Source organism: Lepus europaeus, chromosome 3 (genome assembly GCF_033115175.1).
Source record: "Lepus europaeus isolate LE1 chromosome 3, mLepTim1.pri, whole genome shotgun sequence".
NCBI lineage: Eukaryota > Metazoa > Chordata > Mammalia > Lagomorpha > Leporidae > Lepus > Lepus europaeus.
The window spans coordinates 116,183,465-116,205,248 of record NC_084829.1 but is presented as its reverse complement, the minus strand read 5'-3'; the positions used below and the strand labels follow the sequence as shown (position 1 = coordinate 116,205,248).

Below are 21,784 nucleotides of genomic sequence, written 5' to 3'. Positions count from 1 at the left end.
GTTTTCTCAAATGTGAAAAGGATATGCTGGCAATTATTTTGTTGAGTCTTAGAAGAATGGGATGAGATAATTCTCATAAACCATTTCCCAACATGAACAGTATTCATTAAATGTGAGTTAAAAGAAACTGCCTTACATCCGTTTCAAATAGCCATTATTCTATCTCCATACAAACTCATGGCAGAGCTATGAAAACCATTCTGGATTATATAATAAAAATAACAACATATATTTATATATGGATATATATACACACACATAGTTTCAAAACCAAGAAATGAAGGGCTGGTGTATAGCACAGTGGTTTAAGCTGCTGCTTGCAAAGCCAGCATTTCATGTCAGTGCTGATTCCACTCCCCGCTAGTGTGCCTGGGAAAGCAAGTCTTTGGACCCCTGCCACCCACCTATGAGACCCAGGTGGAGTTCCAGGCTCCTTGCTTCAGCCTGGCCCAGCCATGGCAGTTGTTGTCATTTGGGAAATGAACCAACAGATGGAAAAGCTGTTTCTCTGTCTCTTCGCCTCTCTCTGTCACTCTTTCAAGTAAATAGATCTTTCAAAAAATCCCAGGAGTTAAACTTTGAAATATTACATAAAATTTTAACTAACATATCTTTAAAAACTCTGTTGCCATCTCTCTTTTCCTTAAGGACAATCATTTTAGTAGGAATCTTTGTAAAGGTCTCAAAGCAGTTTACTTCCCACTCTAGGCAGATAATGGGGCATAAGGCAATGTTCTTGATAATATTACATAGAAGCACACTGATCCACTTGCTAGACTCTTTCCCGTTAGTGTTCAGACACCTGTGATTTGAACTAACCTTCAAGGACATTCTTTGCAATACCAAAGTAAATATTGTATTGTTCTAGATTAGAGCTGTTTTGCATGCATTTTGCATTGTGAAATTTCTTTGTTTGCTTTGAACGATACAATTGGAAACTTTGTCTGAAATATATGTTGCAATATTTACAAGTGACTGAAGAAAGAAATGCAGATCTTTGCTAAATCCAAAGTCATATTTTTCCGATCCAATGTTGTGGCACAGCAAGTTAAGCTGCCGCTTGGGACACCAGCATCCTGTGGAGTCCTTGCTGCTTTAATTTTGACCCAGCTCCCTGCTAATGTACTTGGGAGGTAGCAGATGATGACTCAAGCACTTGAGCCCCTCACAACGGAGGCCAAGATGAAGTTCCTGGTTCCTGGCTTTGGCTTAGCTTTGCCTCAACTGTTGCAGCTATTTGGAGAGTGAACCAGCAGATGAAAGATCTTTCTTTCTCTCTCTGTCTGGTTCTCCCTGTCTCTGCCTTTCTTTGTTGCTCTTTCAAATAAATAAATAAATCTTTAAAAAAATATATTTTTTATGATTTTTCAACTTTTATTTGATAAATATAAATTTCCAAAGTACAACTTTTGGATTATAGCGGCTTTTCTCCCCATAACCTCCCTCCCACCTGCAACCATCCCATCTCCCACTCCCTCTCCCATCCCATTCTTTTTTTTTTTTTTTTTACAGGCAGAGTGGACAGTGAGAGAGAAAGGTCTTCCTTTTCCATTGGTTCACCCCTCAATGGCCCCTGCGGCTGTCGAGCTGCGGCTGGCGCACTGCGCTGATCCAAAGCCAGGAGCCAGGTGCTTCTCCTGGTCTCCCATGCGGGTGCAGGGCTCAAGGACTTGGGCCATCCTTCACTGCACTCCTGGGACACAGAAGAGAGCTGGACAGGAAGAGGAGTGACCGGGACAGAATTCAGCGCCCCGACTGGGACTAGAACCTTGTGTGCCAGTGCCGCAGGCAGAGGACTAGCCTATTGAGCCGCGGCGCCGGCCAGCATCCCATTCTTCATTAAGATTATTTTCAATTATCTTTATATACAGAAGATCAACTTAGTGTATACTAAGTAAAGATTTCAACAGACTGCACCCACAAAGACACACAAAGTATAGAGTACTGTTTGAGTAGTAGTTTTACTATTTATTTACATAGTACAATACATTAAGGACAGAGATCCTGGTTCTTCATTTTCTGTGAGTTTAAATAGCAGTTCTAGTATTACAACAGCAGCAGTAACAAATTCTGAAATACAGCACTTTGCCTCATTTGTGGTTTTACTTTATAAGTGCTCAAAACACTGTTGTTGAAAGTATGTGAGAAATATTAAGAAAAATTTTGACTAAAGATAAGTAGCTAAAAAATACCCAGAGTTTATACAAAAGTTCTAATTTGTGAGCAGAAATCGATGTTAGCAAAACTAACTCATGTGTCTAATAAAATAATAATTTTGTGACTTTTTAATAATAAACCAAATTATATGATGTTTGCATAATGTTATTATATCTAAAACTGCAATCTGTAGATCTAGCCCTCTATTCTCACAAGCACTTCCTATTTAGCACTTACAATCATCTAACACTTAATACATATTTTACTTGTTTATGTCTATACTATCCTCTTCCAGCCCCTACTCACAGGAGGGCAGGCTATTTTATCTTTTTGGTTTACTGTCATCGTCACAGTGCCTTCATGATTGTGGGTAGACAGTTCACACTCATTGAATATTCATGCTATAAATCAAAATAACTCATTTCACCTCTGACCTGAAAATCTGAACATCTACAATGACAAAATTTTTGACATGTGTAGCAGTGTATTAAGAATGTACCATGTGACAGGTCTAAAAAACCTGAGGGGAAATCTGTTGCAACCTCTATTTACAGATGAGGAAGTTGAGGGAGATAGAAATGAAGTACTCCAGAGATCACTCAGGTTATAAGTGGTAGCATAAGGATTAGACATAGACAAAGATGGGAATCCGTGCTCTAACTGCCATTAGATTATTTGTGAAGGCATACATTTAGAGATGTCTAGCAGAAGTTTATGGAACAACAGACAATCTGTGGAAACTCAACAAGTGAGTCACAGGTTAAAGTGGGAAACTGACCAAGGTTGACTGGATGCTGTCATCATCTGTGCATTAAGAGAACCTTACATTCTTGCCAGAGGTAGGAGAGAGAGACTAACCAGGGCTTGGGTGGGCCAGCTACTGGAGGGAGGTCTCCTGAGTGAAGCTGGGAGCCATGTGTGCAGGGTGTCAGCGGAACAGACAGGGAAAGTGTTATGAAATTCACTTGAAGAAATCTCTAAAGACAGTAATGGAAGAAACAAATACTGCTTGCAGCTTGTGTCTTATAGATAATATGTGAAATGGAGGAAAGATTAAAGAACAGAGAAAGCTACTCTGATATATTTCCATCCGTTTTCTGTGTTTTATTTTATGTGGTTGAGATCAGTCCCAGAATATGTGTGTATATACTTCTTTTTACCAGCATCATAGCATAAATTCCTTCAAGTCACTAAAAACTTTTCATGAGGCAGATTTTTAATAACTGTTAAGAATATAAGGATACTTCAGAAATATTCATGATAAGTGGAATTAATAGATGTCTATTTGGAGTGTGTTTTGTGGGGCAATGGGTTAAGCCTCTGCTTGGGAGGCCCATACCCCATATTGGAGTAACTGGGATTGAGTCCTGCTTGTACATCCTCTTCAGCTTTCTACTAATTCACCTGGGAGGTAGCAGATAATGGCCCAAGGACCTGTGTCCCTGCCACCCACATGGGAGACCGAGATGGAGTTTCAGGATTCTGACTTTTCGCCTGCTCCAGCCCTGGATGTTATGGTTATTTGGGGAGTGTACCAGTGGATGGCGCTTATAGGGGACGCTGGCACTCTTGAAGGCAGTGGATTAACCCATTGTGCCACAATGGCCCCTCTCCCTTAAAAATAAAAAAAGATGTTTATTTTTTGCAAGTTTTTGAAATCCATTCATAGGAAAAAAATATAGAGAACAAAAATGTGAAATAATCTACTTTTGCCTTTCAAGCCTCCAAGGTCCTAACATAAAAATACTTTTTTATTTTACAAAATTTTATTTATTTGAAAGGGGGAGGGAGGGAAGAAGGGAGGAGGGGGAGGAAGAGGAAGTGGAGAAGGAGGAGAGAGAGAGAGAGAGAGAGAGAGAGAGAGAGAGAGAGGTTTCTCCCATCAACTGGTTTACTACCCCAAAATGCACACAACACCTTGGAACACAATCAGGGTCTTCCATGCACATGGAAGGGATCCAAGTACTTGAATCATTACCTGCTGCCTCCCAGGATCTGCAATAAAAGAAGATGTATTGGAACTGGAGCTGGGACAACAATCCTGGCAAGCATTCTGATATGGAATGCAGGTGTCCAAAGCAGCAATTTGATCACCAGGCCAAACACCTACCCCTAAAATAAAAGTTGAATTTGAGAATAATATAGCAGGAACAAATTGCAAATCAGAAACAAAATTTAATTTCTGTTTTCAGTTCTGTTCCTCTAAAGTTGAGAGCTTTAGAGTTTCAAAAACCACAGATTTCATAGCTTTGTTCTTTGCATTCTGTAGCATTGTCTACTCCCCAAGGCCTGGTGATGAGATGCACTGGGTGCTTCAATGGGGACAACATCTCTGCAATTGATGTCACAAAACATTCCAGCAGATGAGGAATTATTACTCTGGTGATGCTCAGTGTTTTGAAGCTTAGCTTTGTGCTGTAATAGACCATGACCAAACTTGCAGTCAGCATGAAAACAGTAAGAAATGAAGACAGAAGTATGTGCTTGAATAGGAATTTTCTGATGATTCTTATTTCTGTGGTAGCTATTCTTACATTTCCTTTCTCATCTATATTTTTATTGAAATAGGTATTATCCCTCTTGTTTTTGGTTGGGCCAATGGTGTGTCAATTTTGTTTATTTTTTCAAAAAACTAGCTCTTTGTTTCACTGATTTTTTGTTTCAATTTTATTTATTTCTTCTTTTGTTTATTTCTTCTCTAATTTTATTTCTTATTTTGTTTATTTCTTCTCTAAGTTTAATTATTTTCTCCTACTAGTTTTGGGTTTGGTTTGTTGTTGTTTTTCTAGGTCCTTGAGATACACTGATAACTCATTTGGTGACTTTCCAATTTCTTGATGTAGGCACCAATTGTTATAAACTTTCTTCCTCACACTGTTTTTGCTGTATCTTGTAAGTTTTTATATGTTGTATTGTCATTTTCATTTGTTTCCAGAAATTTTTTTCTATTTTTCTTTAGATTTCTTCTATGGCCCACTGTTCATTCTGGAGCATGTTGTTTAGTCTCCATGGGTTTCATGTGTCTAGATTCTTGAGTTGTTGATTTCCAGATTCATTTCTCTGTGGTCAGAAAAGATGCATGGTATTTCAATTTTTTTGAATTTGCTGAGACTTGCTTTATGACCAAGTCTGTGGTCTATCCTAGAGAAAGTTCCAAGCACTGGTGAGAAGAATGTGTATTCTGCAATCGTAGGATGAAAAGTTCTGTAGATATCGGCTAGGTCCATTTGGTTTATAGTGTCAATTAACTCAATTACTTACTTGCTGATTTTCTGTCTGGTTGATCTGTCCATTGCTGAAAGAGGAGTATTAAAGTCCTCCATTACTTTTGTATTGGAATCTGTTTCTCCCTTTATATGCATTAACATTTCTTTTAAATAGCCAGGTGCCTTGTAAATAGGTGCATATAAGTTTATTATAGTCACATCTTTCCGTTGAATTGATCTATTAATCATAGTGCCCTTCTTTGTCTCTTTTAACAGTTTTTGTATTAGTCTATTTTGTCTGATATTAGGATGGCTACACTAGCTCTTTTTGATTTTTGTTAGCATGGAATATCTTTTTTCCATCCTTTCTCTTTCTATTGTGTATTGTTGTTGGTGAGATGTGTTTCTCATAGGCAGAAAATAGATGGGTTTTGTTTTTGAATCTATTCAGCCAGTCTGTATCTTAACTGGAGAGTGGGATTCATTTACATTCAGGGTGACTATTGATAAGTAATGAGTTAATGAGTTGGCCCTGTCATTTTCCATAAATATTCCTATTGTTTACTTTTGATTTCCTTTGTATTTTTACTGGGAGTTTTTTTTTTTTTTCCTTCATGTTCTTTTATAGTGATGACCATGTTTCTGTTTGTAGCATATCCTTAGGTATCTTTTGTAAGGCTGGGCAAGTGGTGACAAATTCTTTCAATTTCTGTTTGTTATGGAAGGTCTTTATTTCACCATCATTCATGAATTAGAGCTTTGTAGGGTACAGTATTTTGGATTAACAGTTTTTTTCTCTTAAGACTTGGAATATATCTCACCTTTCTCTACTAGCTTGTATGATTTCTGTTGAGAAGTCAACTGTGAATCTAATTGGATATCCTCTGAAAGTAATCTGATGTTTCTCTTGTGCACATTTTATAATCTTAATTTCTTTATGTTTTGCTGTGGAAAGTTTGACTACAATGTGTCATGGTGAAGCTCTTTTCTGGTCATGACTATTAGGAGTTCTATGTGGTTCTTGTACATGGATGTCCCTTTCTCTCTCCAAATTAGGGAAGTTTTCTATAATTATTTTACTAAAAATGCCCATGCCTTCAGGAACTCCTAAGACTCATATGTTGGGTCATTTTTTAGTATCCCATAAATCTCCAGCACTGTTTCTTAGTTTTCTAATTTCTTCTTCTTATTTTTGGTCTGACTGTAAAATTTCTGGAGATATGTCTTCTAACTTGGATATTCTTTCTTCTGCCTCACTGAGTCTGTTTTTTTTTTTTAAAAAAAACAATTTATTTATCTATTTCAGAGGTAGATTTACAGACTTGAAAGAGGGAGACACAGAGAGAAAAGTCTTCCATCCACTGGTTTACTCCCCAAATAGATGCAATGGCTGGAGCTTGGCCTATCTGAAGCCAGTAGCCAGGAGCTTCTTCTGGGTGTCCCAAGGACCCAAGGACTCGGGCCATCTTCTACTGCTTTCCTAGGCCATAGCAGAGAGCTAGATCAGAAGAAGAGCAGCCAGGACTTGAACTAGCACTTATATGGGATGCTGGTACTGCAGGTGGCGGCTTTAGCCATTATGCTAGAGCACTGGCCCCAGTCCCAGCCAAGTCTGTTCTTAAGGCTTTCTACCACATTTTAAAAATTTGATCTACTGAATTCTTCTTCCCCAATATTTCATTTTGATTTATCTTTAAAATCTCAATTTCATGGGAAAAATTTTCATTCATGTCATGCATGGACTTCTTTAATTCATGGCTTTGCTTCTGATTACTTCTAAGTAATCTTGAGATCAATTTTTTGAATTCTGTTTCTGAAATTTCTTGAATCTCTTCATCTTCACATTCTAGCACTGCAGTATTGCGTACCTTTGGGGGCCTCATATTGTCTTCCTTATTCTTGTTTCTTGAGTTGCTGCATTTATTTTTAGGCATTTGTGGAGATACTTGTTGTTTTTCTTTTTTTCCCATGTGATAGCTTTTATCTTTGGACTATGCCTCTGTGGTTTAGTGGAATGTCTGCTCTTTCAGTGAATACCCAGAGACATGTGCTGGGTTGTGGCCAGGAAGCTCTGTCCAATGTCAACCTGGACTGTCCAAAATGACATCTAAGTTGAGTGTGGCAAATCTCTTTCTTTTGTTTTTTATCAGAGGGGAGGTTTGATCAGCTCTGTTGGTGTAGTCTCACACTCACCTCTTCTCCTCTAAGGACACCAATGCCTGGGCGCTAGCCCCAGTGGGTACAATATTCATCCACGCTGCCACAAGAACCACACAAAGGATTCACATGATCCTAGGTGTGAGCACAGATCCTGCAGCAATGACTCTCAGCTGGAATCAGGGAGCTCTGAGCATGTGGAGCCATTACCAGTGACTGCCCAAAGACCCAGCTGCACCCAGTTTTCACAGTCTATTCCAGCCCACAAGGCTTCCATAGTCAGGAGCACCCAGCCCCCCGTCAATGCTCCCAGTCCGACTCAGGTGTCTCCTCTTAGCTGGTTGCCGGGCATGCAGATACAAGTTGGAGTAACTGTTATATATGTTCAAAATGGTGCCCGCTCTCTCTTGGCTACTTACAGGATCCTGGTGCTGGGTGCTTGTGGAGAGAGAAACATGCCCCCCTTTTCCCCTTCTAGGTTGACAGGACCACTGACCCCTACAGGGCTCCAAGCTGGACCCATGCCAGGCTCTTCCCGAAGTTTTATTGCTACTGGCTTGGGTTGCTGCAGTGTGGTCTCACCTCACTCTACAAAGCTGTTGCTGAGCCTTGCGTCTGCTGCTGTCCTGAGTTGTGCATGCCCATAACTTCACATAGATCCACAGTGTCCCTTTAATTTTAATTTTATTTATTTATTTGACAGGTAGAGTTATAGACAGAGAGACAGAGAGAAAGGTCTTCCTTCCATAGGTTCACCCTCTAAATCGCCGCTATGGCTGGCGCTACACAGATCCGAAGCCAGGAGCCAGGTGCTTCCTCCTGGTCTCCCATGTGGGTGCAGGGCCCAAGGACTTGGGCCATCCTTCACTGCCTTCCTGGGCCACAGCAGAGAGCTGGACAGGAAGAGGAGCAACCGGGACTACGGCCAGGTAGAGTGATTTTAGTAATGAGTAGGACAAACTACAATTGTTTCCTGTCCTTTTCTCATTCTGGAACTTAATTTAGAGACTGATTTTTATGCCTTAGCCAATGTCAAACTCTTTTCTAAGTTTGAATCAGTATCCAACATTTTATACTACAAATTTTCAATGGCATGAAATACACCCAAGAGTGAATTTTTTTTTGAAGCATGACTTCCTTTAGGGCATCATCATCCTTTTCATCACATCCACTGCCATAATTTGTGTTCATGCATTTACTTTTCATTTAGATCCTGTGGCTGTGACTAGAGTTTGTCAGACAGCCCTACTATCAGCATTCTCATGGTTAGTGGTTTCTTTGATAATTCTATTTACATTTTATACAAGTTTCACTTCTAGTTTTATCACCTTTCATTTTTTAAGGATTTATTTATTTATTTGAAAGATAGAGTTAGAGAGAGAGAGAGAGAGAGAGAGAGAGAGATCTATTCGTTGGTTTACTCCCCAAATGGCCACAATGGCTGGGACTGTGCCAGACCAAAACCAGGAGCCTGGAACTCCATCTGGATCTCCCATGTGGGTGGCAGAGGCCAAAACAACTTGGCTATATTCTGCTGTTTTCCCAGGCATTTTTGTAGGGAGCTGAATTGGAAGTGGAGAACTTGAACTGTCAGAACTTGAACTGCCACCCATGTGGGATGCTGGTGTCACAGGCAGAAGGTTAACTTGCTACAATGAAACAGTGGGCCAAATCACTTTTCATTTCTTTGCTGCATTTTATCTTTGTTAGCAAATTCCTACCTTCAATTGTTTTTTAAAATGTTTTATGGATTTACCATTGAGAGAAAAAGAGGCCACACAACTACAATGCTTTTCTCTCTGGGCAGTAACTGAAGAACAGCTATACAATGACCCACCATTAAGAAACTTTGAAAAAAGTGGCATAAGTAGTCTCTGACCATGATGCCCACTTGTCATTTACATCTGATTCATGGACTGAAGGTAGCTGAGAACTTTACACTCTATGAAATTATTCTGTTAATATAATCATGGTAACTGAAGTTTGAAAAGTTGTTTTTGGTAAGCCGATATTTTATTTAATTAAACTGTGGTAACTAAAATTTCTGCATATCACAACAATGAAAATTATGAGTGCTCCTGTGGTGGCAGATTTTTTTTTTCAAAAGTGGTACAATAATCTCTCCCATCCTAAAGTTTGTTTAGAACCTTGTGTCTCCCGTGTGAAGAGATGGGGGTCTAGTTTTGATCTTGTGTCTAGGCAAGTTTGTTGATTCTCTGGTAAGCAATACAGTGCCACAGAAGTGAGTGTGTGATTTCTAGGCTGTGCTGGCTTATGCTTTTGGAGCTGGAACACTTTCACCAAGTACTAAGCCAACATGTGAGTAGCCTGATGACTGACTGAGCCCATCCTGCTGTGAAGAAGTTCAAATAAGCCCAGATAGAGTTTCTGTGGTTTCTGTGAATGGATTGATCTTATAGTACTATATTACTGAACTTTTAGGCGGGGTCCAATCTTTTGTTGATGTGAATAATTCTTCAACGCATGTCTTCAAGCACACTTTATCCTGCACAAGTGTAAATGTGCTGGTTAAATTCCAAACATCAAAATAAACACAAAATTTTGAAATTGGAAGAGTATTCTTTTTCAAAGCCCACACAATAAAGCTAGATCAAGTAAAGTAAAAGAATATACTTCGATTTTCAAAGGCATATTTTGTGGTCCATTTTGTTAGTGAATATAGATTACAAATATTGTTTGTGCTAACAAGGCAAAAGTAAGCACATTGAGAAGGTGAATTGTTGGGATGAGAAACTCCCTTCGCGAAGCACTTTATTCTCTGATGTAAAGATATTTTGTAGAAAGATGATCATATTCCTCTGATTATGAAATAAGTTCGCCTTATATTTTTAGTCACATTTTTGAATATGCAGAAGATGAACTAATAGCATATGGACAGCCAAGTTTTTTTTAAGGAAGAACAAGTTTTAGGGATCAATTCTGTGGTCAATATTTATTCATGTTTATATGCACCTTTTTTTTTTTTTGACAGGCAGAGTGGACAGTGAGAGACAGAGAGAAAGGACTTCCTTTTCTGTTAGTTCACCCCCCAAAGGCTGCTGGGCTGGCACGCTGCAACCGGCACACCGTGCTGATCCGAAGCCAGGAGCCAGGTGCTTCTCCTGGTCTCCCATGCGGGTGCAGGGCCCAAGGACCTGGGCCATCCTCCACTGAACTCCCAGGCCACAGCAAAGAGCTAGGCTGGAAGAGGAGCAACCGGGACAGAATCCAGAGCCCTGACCGGGACTAGAACCTGGTGTGCCAGCGCCGCAGGTGGAGGATTAGCCTATTGAGCCGTGGTGCCGGCCTATATGCATCTGTTTTGTCAACATTTACTGAAACAAATTCAGTTCAAAAAAGACCTTACACATGTATTGTTCCCAATAAGAAGTTTTATGTCATCAAGAAGAGAATAAATTACATTTGTCATAATTTAAGAAAACAGAGAAATTTATTTGGCTCTTAAATTATTTTTCAAAGGAACTCCACAAGATATCAGTCCCTAAAGAGTTAATCCACAGCAACTTAAAAAGTAGCTCTCTAGAAGAATTTAGTTGTGAAGTGGTGGAGGATTTCAAATTCCTTGTTTTAGGCTGCAGCTTGCCTTTATCTTGATGCTGGCCTAATTAGAATTCTGAGCAATGTTTCCTTTTCAAGGCAGCTACATTGTACCTCTGGTAGGTCTCTGTGGTGACTGGTTTCAGCTCTGTCTCAGTAGTCCTGATAAGGCACTATTTTAGTTAATATGTACTAAAGTTATGAGAGTGCTCTAGCCACCTTCCTCATCTTTAACTCACCCTGAGTATTTGTCTGTTCATTTCAACTTTGTTTGTTCTTTTATTTTAAAATATGTATTTGGTTTCAAGAGGTTCAGTTCTCCTTCTGTGTTGCATCACTGATCTAGGCGCTTCTGTTTCTTTTAAATAATTCTTTATTAAGTGCTACTCTCTGCTAAATCATAGGCAGTCAAAACCCTATTTCCTAAATAGTTGAGCCAATCTAAAAGAAGTAAAGCAGTGGATGATCCACCAGAGCATTCCAGCTTCAGACGGTGCACGTGTCTCAGGCTTGCTGAAAAGCAATTTGCATTTCTACTTTGTTTACTTTCCAGGTGAAGTGCTCTCTAATATCTAACCTGGCTTTCATTATGAGAGTAAAAGGAAGCTCAGTTATGAAATAGCTGTTATGTGACTGTCTCAAGCTATTCAGGCTTCAAAGGTCAAAAGCAAAAGGTATAAGTATTATTTCAAAAGGCAAAGATATTTTAACATTGTGAAACAGAACCAAAAACTCAAGGAGCCACTCTTAACTGAAGTGAGGAAGCCCAAAGAATTCATAAAGCAAAATGGAGAAAATTAGGGGACCAGCTGCCTAAAAATCCGCCATTGGTGCAGTGATGAAGATCGTTTTCTGGTGGATTTGGAAACTCGTCCGCTTTGTGATTTTTGGCTGCATATGGATTTCTCTGGTGCGGTGCATAGTTTTAAACAGCTGCTTAAAGTCCTGTGTAACTAACCTGGTGAGTTGCATCGTCTAATGTTCCTGTTTGCAGGGACTAGAACATACAGAATTCAGCTTGTTACAACTGATAGAATTGTTTTCTTCTTAGGAGAAGTTTTTTTTAATGAGAAGTGGTCTTAAGACAACATAAATTATTTTTTCTGAAGTAGTTTAGGAGTACTTACATTCGCAGATAAGGCCGGGTATAGATTGTTTTTGTGGGGGCAAGGGATTGCGTGGAGATTGGGTAAAGAAAGCTTAAATGGAATCAATAATGCACTCGATTTCAAATATTTTATTGCAAAATCCTTCATATTTGTCTGAAAACATGAAATAGGTTTGGCCATGGAGTAATGCCTTCTAGTTCCAGACTAAAAGTGATATTTATATTGCAGATAGGTTACTGTGTAGGGAGCTAAATGACCAAGGAAGCAAACACAGATGCCATGTAAAACAATTTGTTTTAAAAGAAAGAATTATGTGTAAATTTCCTATTTCTACTGTGTACTTATAATTTTAACTGATTTTTAAAATGTTATTTTTTCTCATTTATGATTGTCATTTTATATATATTATTAATATTATATCTTCTCTGTTGTGATTTAGTTATGCTTAAAGCAGTCACTATATCAAGTTTAAAAGCCAAATACTCTTCATCTAGGGAAAGATGTACTCTTCCTGTCTAAAGACCAAGAAAATAATAGCATAACAGTACTATCTGTAGTTACATGTTTTAAAACAATGGAAATACCAAATATAGCAGTTATTATTATGGTAAAGTATTAAACATAGAATTTGTGGTAGCTCAAAGAAGAAACTTGTGCTATACACTTTTGGTTTGATGTAAACTATAGTTAAAACACTGCTTATTCTTACTTCAGAGAGTAGTATTCTTTAAGTAGTTTCGTATTTTATATAAAACCATGCTGAAGAATTATATGTAGAATTATATGTTTGTTTAACCTATACTTGTATGCTTTAAGTTTTTTAGAGTTGTAATCTAAGATAATTTTAAATTTTTTATAAGAACATATTTATTGTAAAAGACAAAAAATAGAGAAGCATAAAGAGAAAAAAAAACTTAAATTTCACCACTATTAACCTCTGATTGTATTCCTTTTTTTTTCCCCTCAAATTTTGCCACAGTTGTGCACTCAGCTTTTCCATTTCACATTATACTGTGAGTGCCCTCCTTGGCGCTGAAGTTTTTTGGAAACAGGATCTTTACTAGCTTTAGAGTGTTCGACCATGATTTATTAATTTCCCTACTGTTGAAACTGATTTTGATGGTTCACAATATCAAAACCTTTATTTTATTATAGTTTTATTTCTTTTCATCTTTTTGTGTGGGTTCCTTAACTTCAGAGTTTGGCATTAGGAGTAGACAGTTTGTTCCTTGGCTGAGTTGCCTTCCGTTCGCCACCTCCAGAGCAGCGTACAGTTGACTGCAAGAGAGACATGTTCTGCCAATTTGAGCTTAATAAATGTTCCCCATCAGGGCCTCCCACATGGGGCTCAGAGGGCTGAACGTGAGAGTTGCATGAACAATCAAATGTAGCCATGGATCAGGGGAGACGAGCCACCATGTGCCAGAGTTCATTGGATTTTCTGTGCCATCCTTTTTAGCATGGACATTTGCTGTGAAGGTCATCTTGGATTTCACTGGCTGATTCTTGATATTGGGACTTTTTTTTTTTTCTTTAAAAAAATGAGAGAGTATTGCTGTACAAAAGAATGTTAGAATTTCTGGCCAAAAATTCATGTAGTACCATGCTCAATTGTAATTTACCTTAATTGAGTGATTTGCATGTATTAAATGACTTAGCATTTCTCAAGTCTATATGTCATGTGCTACAGAAACAAAAAAAATAACAAATGTCTTTCAGAGCACTAGTCTTGTAAGATCTTTTGTGAAAGAAGATTCATGGTCAAGTAATTTGTAGAAGTACATTTTGCTATACTGTACCTTCTTTTTGTAGATCTGCAGGATACAGTAAATCGTAAAGACTGTGTTTAATCAGAATTGTCTGATATGGCAAGGAAATTCCTCTTTTTTGAGTGACAAATCTCAAGAATTGAGGAACTAGTCTTGAGAAATGCTCAGTTAGAAGTATCAGTTTGAATTAGTAAATTTTCCTGGGTATCTCTGTGGTGGATGTAAGTGGGAATACAAAACAAGTAAATTATGTGATTAATTTCCTAAAGGAAGTTACTACATGTTGAATTGTAAAGATTTCTGTTACTAGACGGTTAAAAGCTGTTGTAAATATGATGTATTATAGTTTCTACAGTAGTAAAGGATGACTATGCAGTTTTCCTTTGATTTGCATCTAAAGTTCCAAAGGAATCAACCAGATAGCAACTGAATAGGGTTCAGAAAATTGTCTTGTTTTTTAAAAAGCTGATGTATAAACATTAATACCTTTCTTGTATTTTAATATGTTAACATTAAAAGACTATTTCACTAAACGATAATCCAAAAAATTCTATCACATACCCAGAAAGTAGCACAGTTTGTATTGCTATAGGTGTGGACCGGCCAGTAAAACAGAATATGGGTACAATCCAGAAATAAAACCATGTACATAAGAAAGACTATGCAAACTGACAGGGCACATCCATTTAGAAGAAAAAAATAAGTCCCTACCTGACTGCCAGATTCAAAAAATGCTAGGAGGCATTACAGATAAGTGTGATTTAAATATAAACAAACACCAAAAAACAAAATGAAGCAAGAGTTTGACCCATATGAATACTGGAAGAAATTAGGGGTGAATGTTTCTATGATCTTGGCGTATGACTGCTTTAAGTATTCTGATTTAAAAATCTGGGCTCTCCTAAAGAAATTTGATGACAAAGGGACTTCCAAAAGCTTATGGGAATATGGAATTAAAAGATATGTTTGCTTTGGTGCCAAAAATTTTTGAAACTCATGTAGTTTTTCATAATATGCATTTCCTAGAATATTTGATAACTCCTCATACTTGGAAACTTAAGCTGTTACGACAATAAACAGAACACAATAAAAGCAAAGCCTCATAGTTGAAAAAAGTGTTACATGTGATAAAATTTTATCAACTCTACTATACATAAAGGCATGTAAAATAAGTTCAGAACATGAATAGCCATTTAAAAATATACAGATGATTGAAGAGTAGGTGATATTTAACTTCATAGCAACTAGAAAATTGCAAATTAAAACTTAATTTCATATTTCTTATCATATTGGCAGAGATAAAAAATTTATGATTTAAGTAAGTGACACTTTCATTTCTGTGTTGTTGGTTGGCAGGTAAACTAATAGATTTCCAGAAAATGATGAGTCAATAAATACAATATGTTCTCCCTTATCTGTGGTAACTAATAGAATACCTAAAAGGTAATCTTTAGGAATGAAATTGACACTTTGAGATGTGATGATTTTTAACAACCCTGTCTTGACTCTTGAGAAACAGTTTTTTTTCTTCATGCTATTTGTTGAACTCTTTTCTTAGTGTGGGGTTAATTTTGTGAGTATAAGCTAACTGAAAACAGATCTTTGTAAAAAATAAGAATGGGAATAGGAGAGGGAGGAGGAAGAAGGGTGGGAGCATGGGCAGGAGGGAGGGCAAGGTGGGAAGTGTAACTATGGTCCTGACTCTGTATATATGAAATACATTAAATTTGTATACCTTAAATAAAATTTAAAAAAAATAAAAATTAAATTTAAAAGGGAATATACTTGTAACTCTATACATCAAGAAATTTAACTGAGATCATTACATAACTAACCAAAAATATGCCTGCAAAATACTGTTTACAAGTTTGCACATAATACTATAGATTTCTAAGTGTCTGCACTGTACTATAATAATTAATACATTATTTGAGTCCTGGTGTTGTGGCACAGTGCATAAAACAACTGGCAACACCAGTATCCCGTTTGAGTGCAGGTTTGAAAACCTGCTGCCCAACTTCTGATCCAGCTCCCTGTTAATGTACCTGGGAAAGCAATGGAAGATGACTCAAGTGCCTGGGACTCTGCAACCCTGAGAGACCTGTAAAGAGGCTCCTGGCTCCTGGCTTCACCCTGTTCTAGTCCCAGTCATTGCAGCCATTTGGAGAGTGAACAAGTGGATGGAAGATCTCTCTCTCTCTCTGTAACTCTGCCCTTTAAATAAATAAATAAACCTGAAAAAATTAATACATTATTTAATTGGATACTCACAGAACCCTGTGAATGAAATATCATCTTACTTATGTGTCTGATGACAATATTAAACTTATTTATTTTAAAATTTTTATTTATTTTCATTTTATTTGAATGGCAGGCAGACAGACAGACAAAGAAAGATCTTCCATTGCTGATTCCTTTACCAAATGCTTGAAACAGTGGTGAGTCTGGGCCAGGTCAAAGCCAGGAGGCTGGAATTCAACCCAGGAGGCAGAGCTCCAAGTCCTTGGGCCATAGCTTGCTGCCTTCGTGCATGCACATTCTTAGGGAGTGGGGATCAGAAGCAGAGCTTGGGACCTGAAGCCAGGTACTCCAGTATGGGATGTGAGTGCCCAACACTCACTGTGAGAATGCTAACTTTAGACTACACAGGTAATTAAAAAAACAATACACTAGGAGCCAGTATTATCCTGGTGTGTGAGACAAAAAGATCGTTCTGCTCTCCCCTATTTACTAGAGTAGGAAATAAAGATTGAGATTGATTCTGGCTGAGATGGGTCAGATTTGAAAGCTGGTGCCAAGAACCAGGTTTTAGGTTAAGAAATTCTGATACCTTAGATTGGGTTTTTCCTATGAAGAGACAAATGCAGCTTAGGTAGATAGGTGGGGACCCTAAGGGCCTAAATGAAAATGTGAACTAAATTAAGGGCACAGGCTCTGGAGGGAATCTCTCTACCTTCTTCAAATCCTGACACGGGCAATTAACTTCCCCGTGCCTCATCTATAAAATGGAGCTAATAATGATGCCTATTTTATAGGATTGTTGAGGTGATTGAATGAAGCTTAGAGTAGAACACCTTTTAAGAATGACTGGAACATAGGAATAATTCAACACATGTTAGTTTGTATGGTTGTACAGGAGGAGAGTAGAGAGTGACTAGAGATTAGGGAAGGTTGTTTGCAGAATCAGCTTCATCAGAAACCCATAGATTTGACTCTGAGGCTGCTTTTCCCAGGACCACTTGATAGGCTTAATTTAATCTACAGAAATCCAACAGGAGTCATGACTGTTACAATGTGACTTTATGGACAACAAGAAACCTCTCTGTTGTCCTATTTAACATGGGATGCATAAACTGCCTAGAATTTTTGCTTTTATGAGCTAACAGAGTTTTGAAGAGATAGTAAAAAATTCTATTATGAACTCATTATCTTCCATCTGATTTTGCACAACTGATTTAATCACGTGAAGGGAGGCCACAGCTTCATTTTGAAGAAAGTCATGTAAGCAGAGTACTATTAAGCACTTGGTTGCATAGAATTAATCTAAAATATATAGTTCTTACTCCTTATTACCAAAAAACAAAACCATTTAAGCATCCTTTGCCTTTCCCTACAAATATAAGTGGTTTGGGAATGGAGTTTAGAGGAAACTTCATTCACACATTATATCGGAATTTCAGAAAAGAAAACATTAGTTCTTTGATTCATACTCCTGATTACTTCTTATGTAAACCCGTGTAGTGCTAGATCATTGACTGATGCTTCTAAGGAATTCTGGAGCATTCCAAAGTGGAAGACTACTGTAATTTTATGGGGTTATTCTTCCAGTATATATTTATTTCATCCATCAGGCATTGTTCTAGGTACTAGGTATAGAGTGAAGAGCAAAATGGATGGAAAGAAGGAGAGGGTGTGATGAGCCTGGTCGTGGAAAGTCTTCTCTCTCCCCTCTGAAAGCATGGGGTGTGCAGAGGCCACAGGGGGTGCTTAAAACACCTCCTGACCTTGCTTTGGATTTTCTGCTGTCTCTGGGAATTTATCTTGCTTGGAGTAGTGGGTCAGCCAAGGACAGATGCTGTGTCCCTTGCTGTATTAATGCCCTCTACAATTCAGTGGTTCAAGTTCAGCAAGCCTTTAAGAGGGAGGTTCTGATCATCACCAACCAGTTATTAGAAATATCTACTGAGGCCGGTGCCGCAGCTCACTAGGCTAATCCTCTGCCTGTGGCACCGGCACACCGGTTCTAGTCCCGGTCGGGGTGCCAGATTCTGTCCCGGTTGCTCCTCTTCCAGTCCAGCTCTCTGCTGTGGCCCGGGAGTGCAGTGGAGGATGGCCCAGGTCCTTGGGCCCTGCACCTGCATGGAAGAACAGGAGAAACACCTGGCTCCTGGCTTCGGATCGGCACAGTGCACTGGCCGCAGTGGCCTTTGGGGGGTGAACCAACAGAAAAGGAAGACCTTTCTCTCTGTCTTTCTCACTGTCCACTCTGCCTGTCAGAAAAAAAAAAAGAAAAGAAAAGAAAAGAAAAGAAATATTTACTGAGTATTCCGCTACCCTAGAATCCTAAGTCAATCAGAGGAGCATACGATCTATGAAAATCAGATCATATCCACATGACACTACTCCAGTAGTTCACTGATTTTTTTTTTTTTTTTTGGCCAGGCAGAGTTAGACAGTGAGAGAGAGAGAGAGAGACAGAGAGAAAGGTCTTCCTTTCTGTTGGTTCACCCCCCAAATGGCTGCTATGGTTGGTGCACTGTGCCGATCAGATTCCTCCTGGTCTCCCATGTCGGGGCAGGGCCCAAGGACTTGGGCCATCCTCCACTGCCTTCCCGGGCCACAGCAGAGAGCTGGACTGGAAGAGGAGCAACCGGGACAGAATCCAGTGCCCCGACCAGGACTAGAACCTGGTGTGCCGGCGCCGCAGGCAGAGGATTAGCCTAGTGAGCCAGCCTAGTTCACTGATTATGAAAGGTTGGAATTGCTATCCTTTGTAAACCCTCTTGTTTAGGAAGGAGTCTATGCAAGTAATGAACCCGGAGAGGATGAGCAAATTTTTTCCCATTTCTTTCACTTTCCTCAGCACATTAAAGTTCTTAAAATTTGTGAACATGTGAGAAATAGAGTACTTTTATGTTTTATTATATGTGACATTCTGAATTTGTGTTTCCCTCCTTGCTCTTAATGGATAACTTTACCAAAGAAAACTGAACACAATTAGTCTAACCCAGGAATGCTTTGCCTTGATTGACTAAAGCCACGGGTTTGTTTAACCTTGTGAGACTTTCCTTTGTTTTTAACCACTCTTATAGCTGCCGTACAGAGTCTAGCTCTGTAATGTCTGCAGAATTCTTACAGCATTACATCTGTAATTTTTACAAGGATTTTGTCTGGTTTTCTGACGGATTTAATGACTTGACGACATTTGGCTCCTTATTTTACAGTTAGAAAACATGAGGAGGCAACAGTAGTCCAGGAAGCTTTAAAAAAAAAAAAAAAAGATGTGGTGGATATGCTGAAGCCAATATTGACAGCCAGTGTTTATTGCTTCCTTCTTCATTTCAGGGTCGGCAGCTTGATACTGGCACACCATACAATCTGAGTGAGCCGGTGAGTAATTGCAACCACTGTCAAGAAATCTGCAGTGTTTATATTGAAAAAAGGGGCCTGATGGTCAGGTTTTATTACAACAAGAATGATTGCTACATGAAAATTTCATTTGTCCCTTTTAGAAGAAGTTTAATCAAAAACAGGGAAAAGTATGAATTATAGAATTATTTAAAAATGAAGTGGGAAGCGGAAATAGCACAGGACTAATTTAAGTTCATAATTTCGATTCCACATGCCTGTGTGGCCTTGGGCAGATTACTCAGTATTTCTGAGAACTGATTTTACTGTGTATCTGAATGGGTGGGGCTAGGTATCCTCCAGTGTTTCCTCTAACAGTGACATTTTATGGTTGTATTATTTTTCTGTACTTGATACATTTATTCTACAAGTGTTTAGCGACTCAAGGTATAAGTATGAACCAGTCACCATGCTAGGCCTTAGAGATTTTTATTTTAAAGGTTTATTTTATTTATTTGAAAGAGTCACAGAGGTAGACACAGAGAGAGGTCTTCCATCCACTGGTTCACTTCCCAAATGGCCACAATGGCCAGAGCTGAGACGATCTGAAGCCAAGAGCCTCTTCTGGGTCTCCCATATGGTTGCAGGGACCAAAGACTTGGACCATCCTCCACTGTATTCCCAGGTGAATTATCAGGGAGCTGCATCAGAAGTGGAACAGCCAGGACTCAAACTGGTGTCCATATCAGATACTGGTGCTACAGGCCAGGGCTTTAACCTGCTGTGCCACAGTGCTGGCCCCTAGGCCTTAGAGATTTAAGATTGAATAACAGATCTCTGTTTGAAAGGATACTTCACCTTTTGAGACACATACATAAAAACAAAGAAAAAGACACAAACCCAAGAGAGACAGCATCATGAGACACAGAATGGAGGTACGTGTGAGGGATAAAGAGAATACCCGAGAGAAAAAAAAGTGCTTCATTTATCTGCAAGGCCTTCAAACTAAGACTAGACAAGAAAGCAGTTTCCAGAAGGACTCGAGATGGGGAAGGCAGATTAGCCACAAAGGACACTTTGTGTCAACATATAAAACTGGAAGGTAACTACATTTGTTCAAGAAAATAAAATGCCTTCGGGCTTGCTTAAAACTTGGGGTATGTGTGTGGAAGTTAAGAAAGTGGAAGACAAGGTTGGAAAGTCCAATGGGGCCAGATTGTGATGGGTGCTGTATGCCATGTTTGGTAATTTGGTCTCAATTGACAAGAGGATGGAGAGACGTGGAGAACTGAATGTTGAAAAGGCTGTGACCAGGTTTTGTTTTTCAAAAGATCATTCCAAAAGTGGAGACAAGAGGGGTCTCTCATGAGGTTCTTGGTGGTTGGTGAAGGGCACAGTGGAGAACTGGGGGCAGTGAATGAGGAGCCACAGTGGAGTTCAGTTCTTGCTGAGGAGATTCACTCGTATTTGCTGATGGCTTGTCTGTAGGGTGGGGCACGTGGGATGAGAGGAGACAGTGGCTTTGCTCCCGTCTCAGGCAACTCAGCAGATTGTACCATGTCAATGGGGAACACAAGAGAAATAGCAAATTTGAGGGTGGGAAATGAGGAACTTAAGGTTTCACATGCTGAACTTGAGATGTTTAAATGGAGATGTCCAATGAGCAAGTGGCTATGTGGGTCTGGAGCTCACAAAGGAGCTTCACGAAGTTAAAAATTTGCGAGTTATCAACCCAGGAACAGTTGAAGCTGATATAGTAAATGAGCTCTCTCAGGGAGAACTTGAGGAGTGAGAGGAGAAACAGCTGAGGGCAGGACACTATCACAGAGGGGTGGAAAGATAAAGCAAGAATCCGCAAAGGAAAAAGGATAGGAACTGGGAAGAAAGCCAAGAGGTCCAGATGTCACCGTGGCATGGGCAAGGCATGGCTTACACAGTCCCAGGCACAGACAAACCAGGTAGGGTAAGGAGGAAAGTGTGGAATCTTCCCAGTAGGAGGTGAGGGCAGCCTTGGGGGAACTTACAGGCTGGGTTGGGGTGAATTCTGCTAGAAGGTGGCAGACTTCCCAAACTATCTACCTCGTTAGGTTTTGATGAGATGATTCCCCAGATCTGAGTTTCGCTCATTGTGTGAGGATATTGTTAATGCCATGTTGTCCTGGACTTTACCTGTTGTCCATCACCCAGAGAGGACAGTGTGTTCCCTGAAGATTGGGAATTCTCTGGGTTCTAGCCCTCCCATGCCAGGATTGACTCTGCC

General features: G+C 39.2%; 1 protein-coding gene across 1 annotated transcript in view; it reads left to right on the top strand.

The window, feature by feature from the left end:
* ROS1 (ROS proto-oncogene 1, receptor tyrosine kinase) overlaps window positions 1-21,784 on the top strand; it is a 222,077-nt gene that overhangs the window by 37,857 nt on the left and 162,436 nt on the right. The window contains exon 3 of the mRNA XM_062187254.1: window positions 19,522-19,566. Coding sequence (XP_062043238.1) covers window positions 19,522-19,566 — 45 coding nt within the window. The remainder of the gene's footprint in view (window positions 1-19,521; window positions 19,567-21,784) is intronic.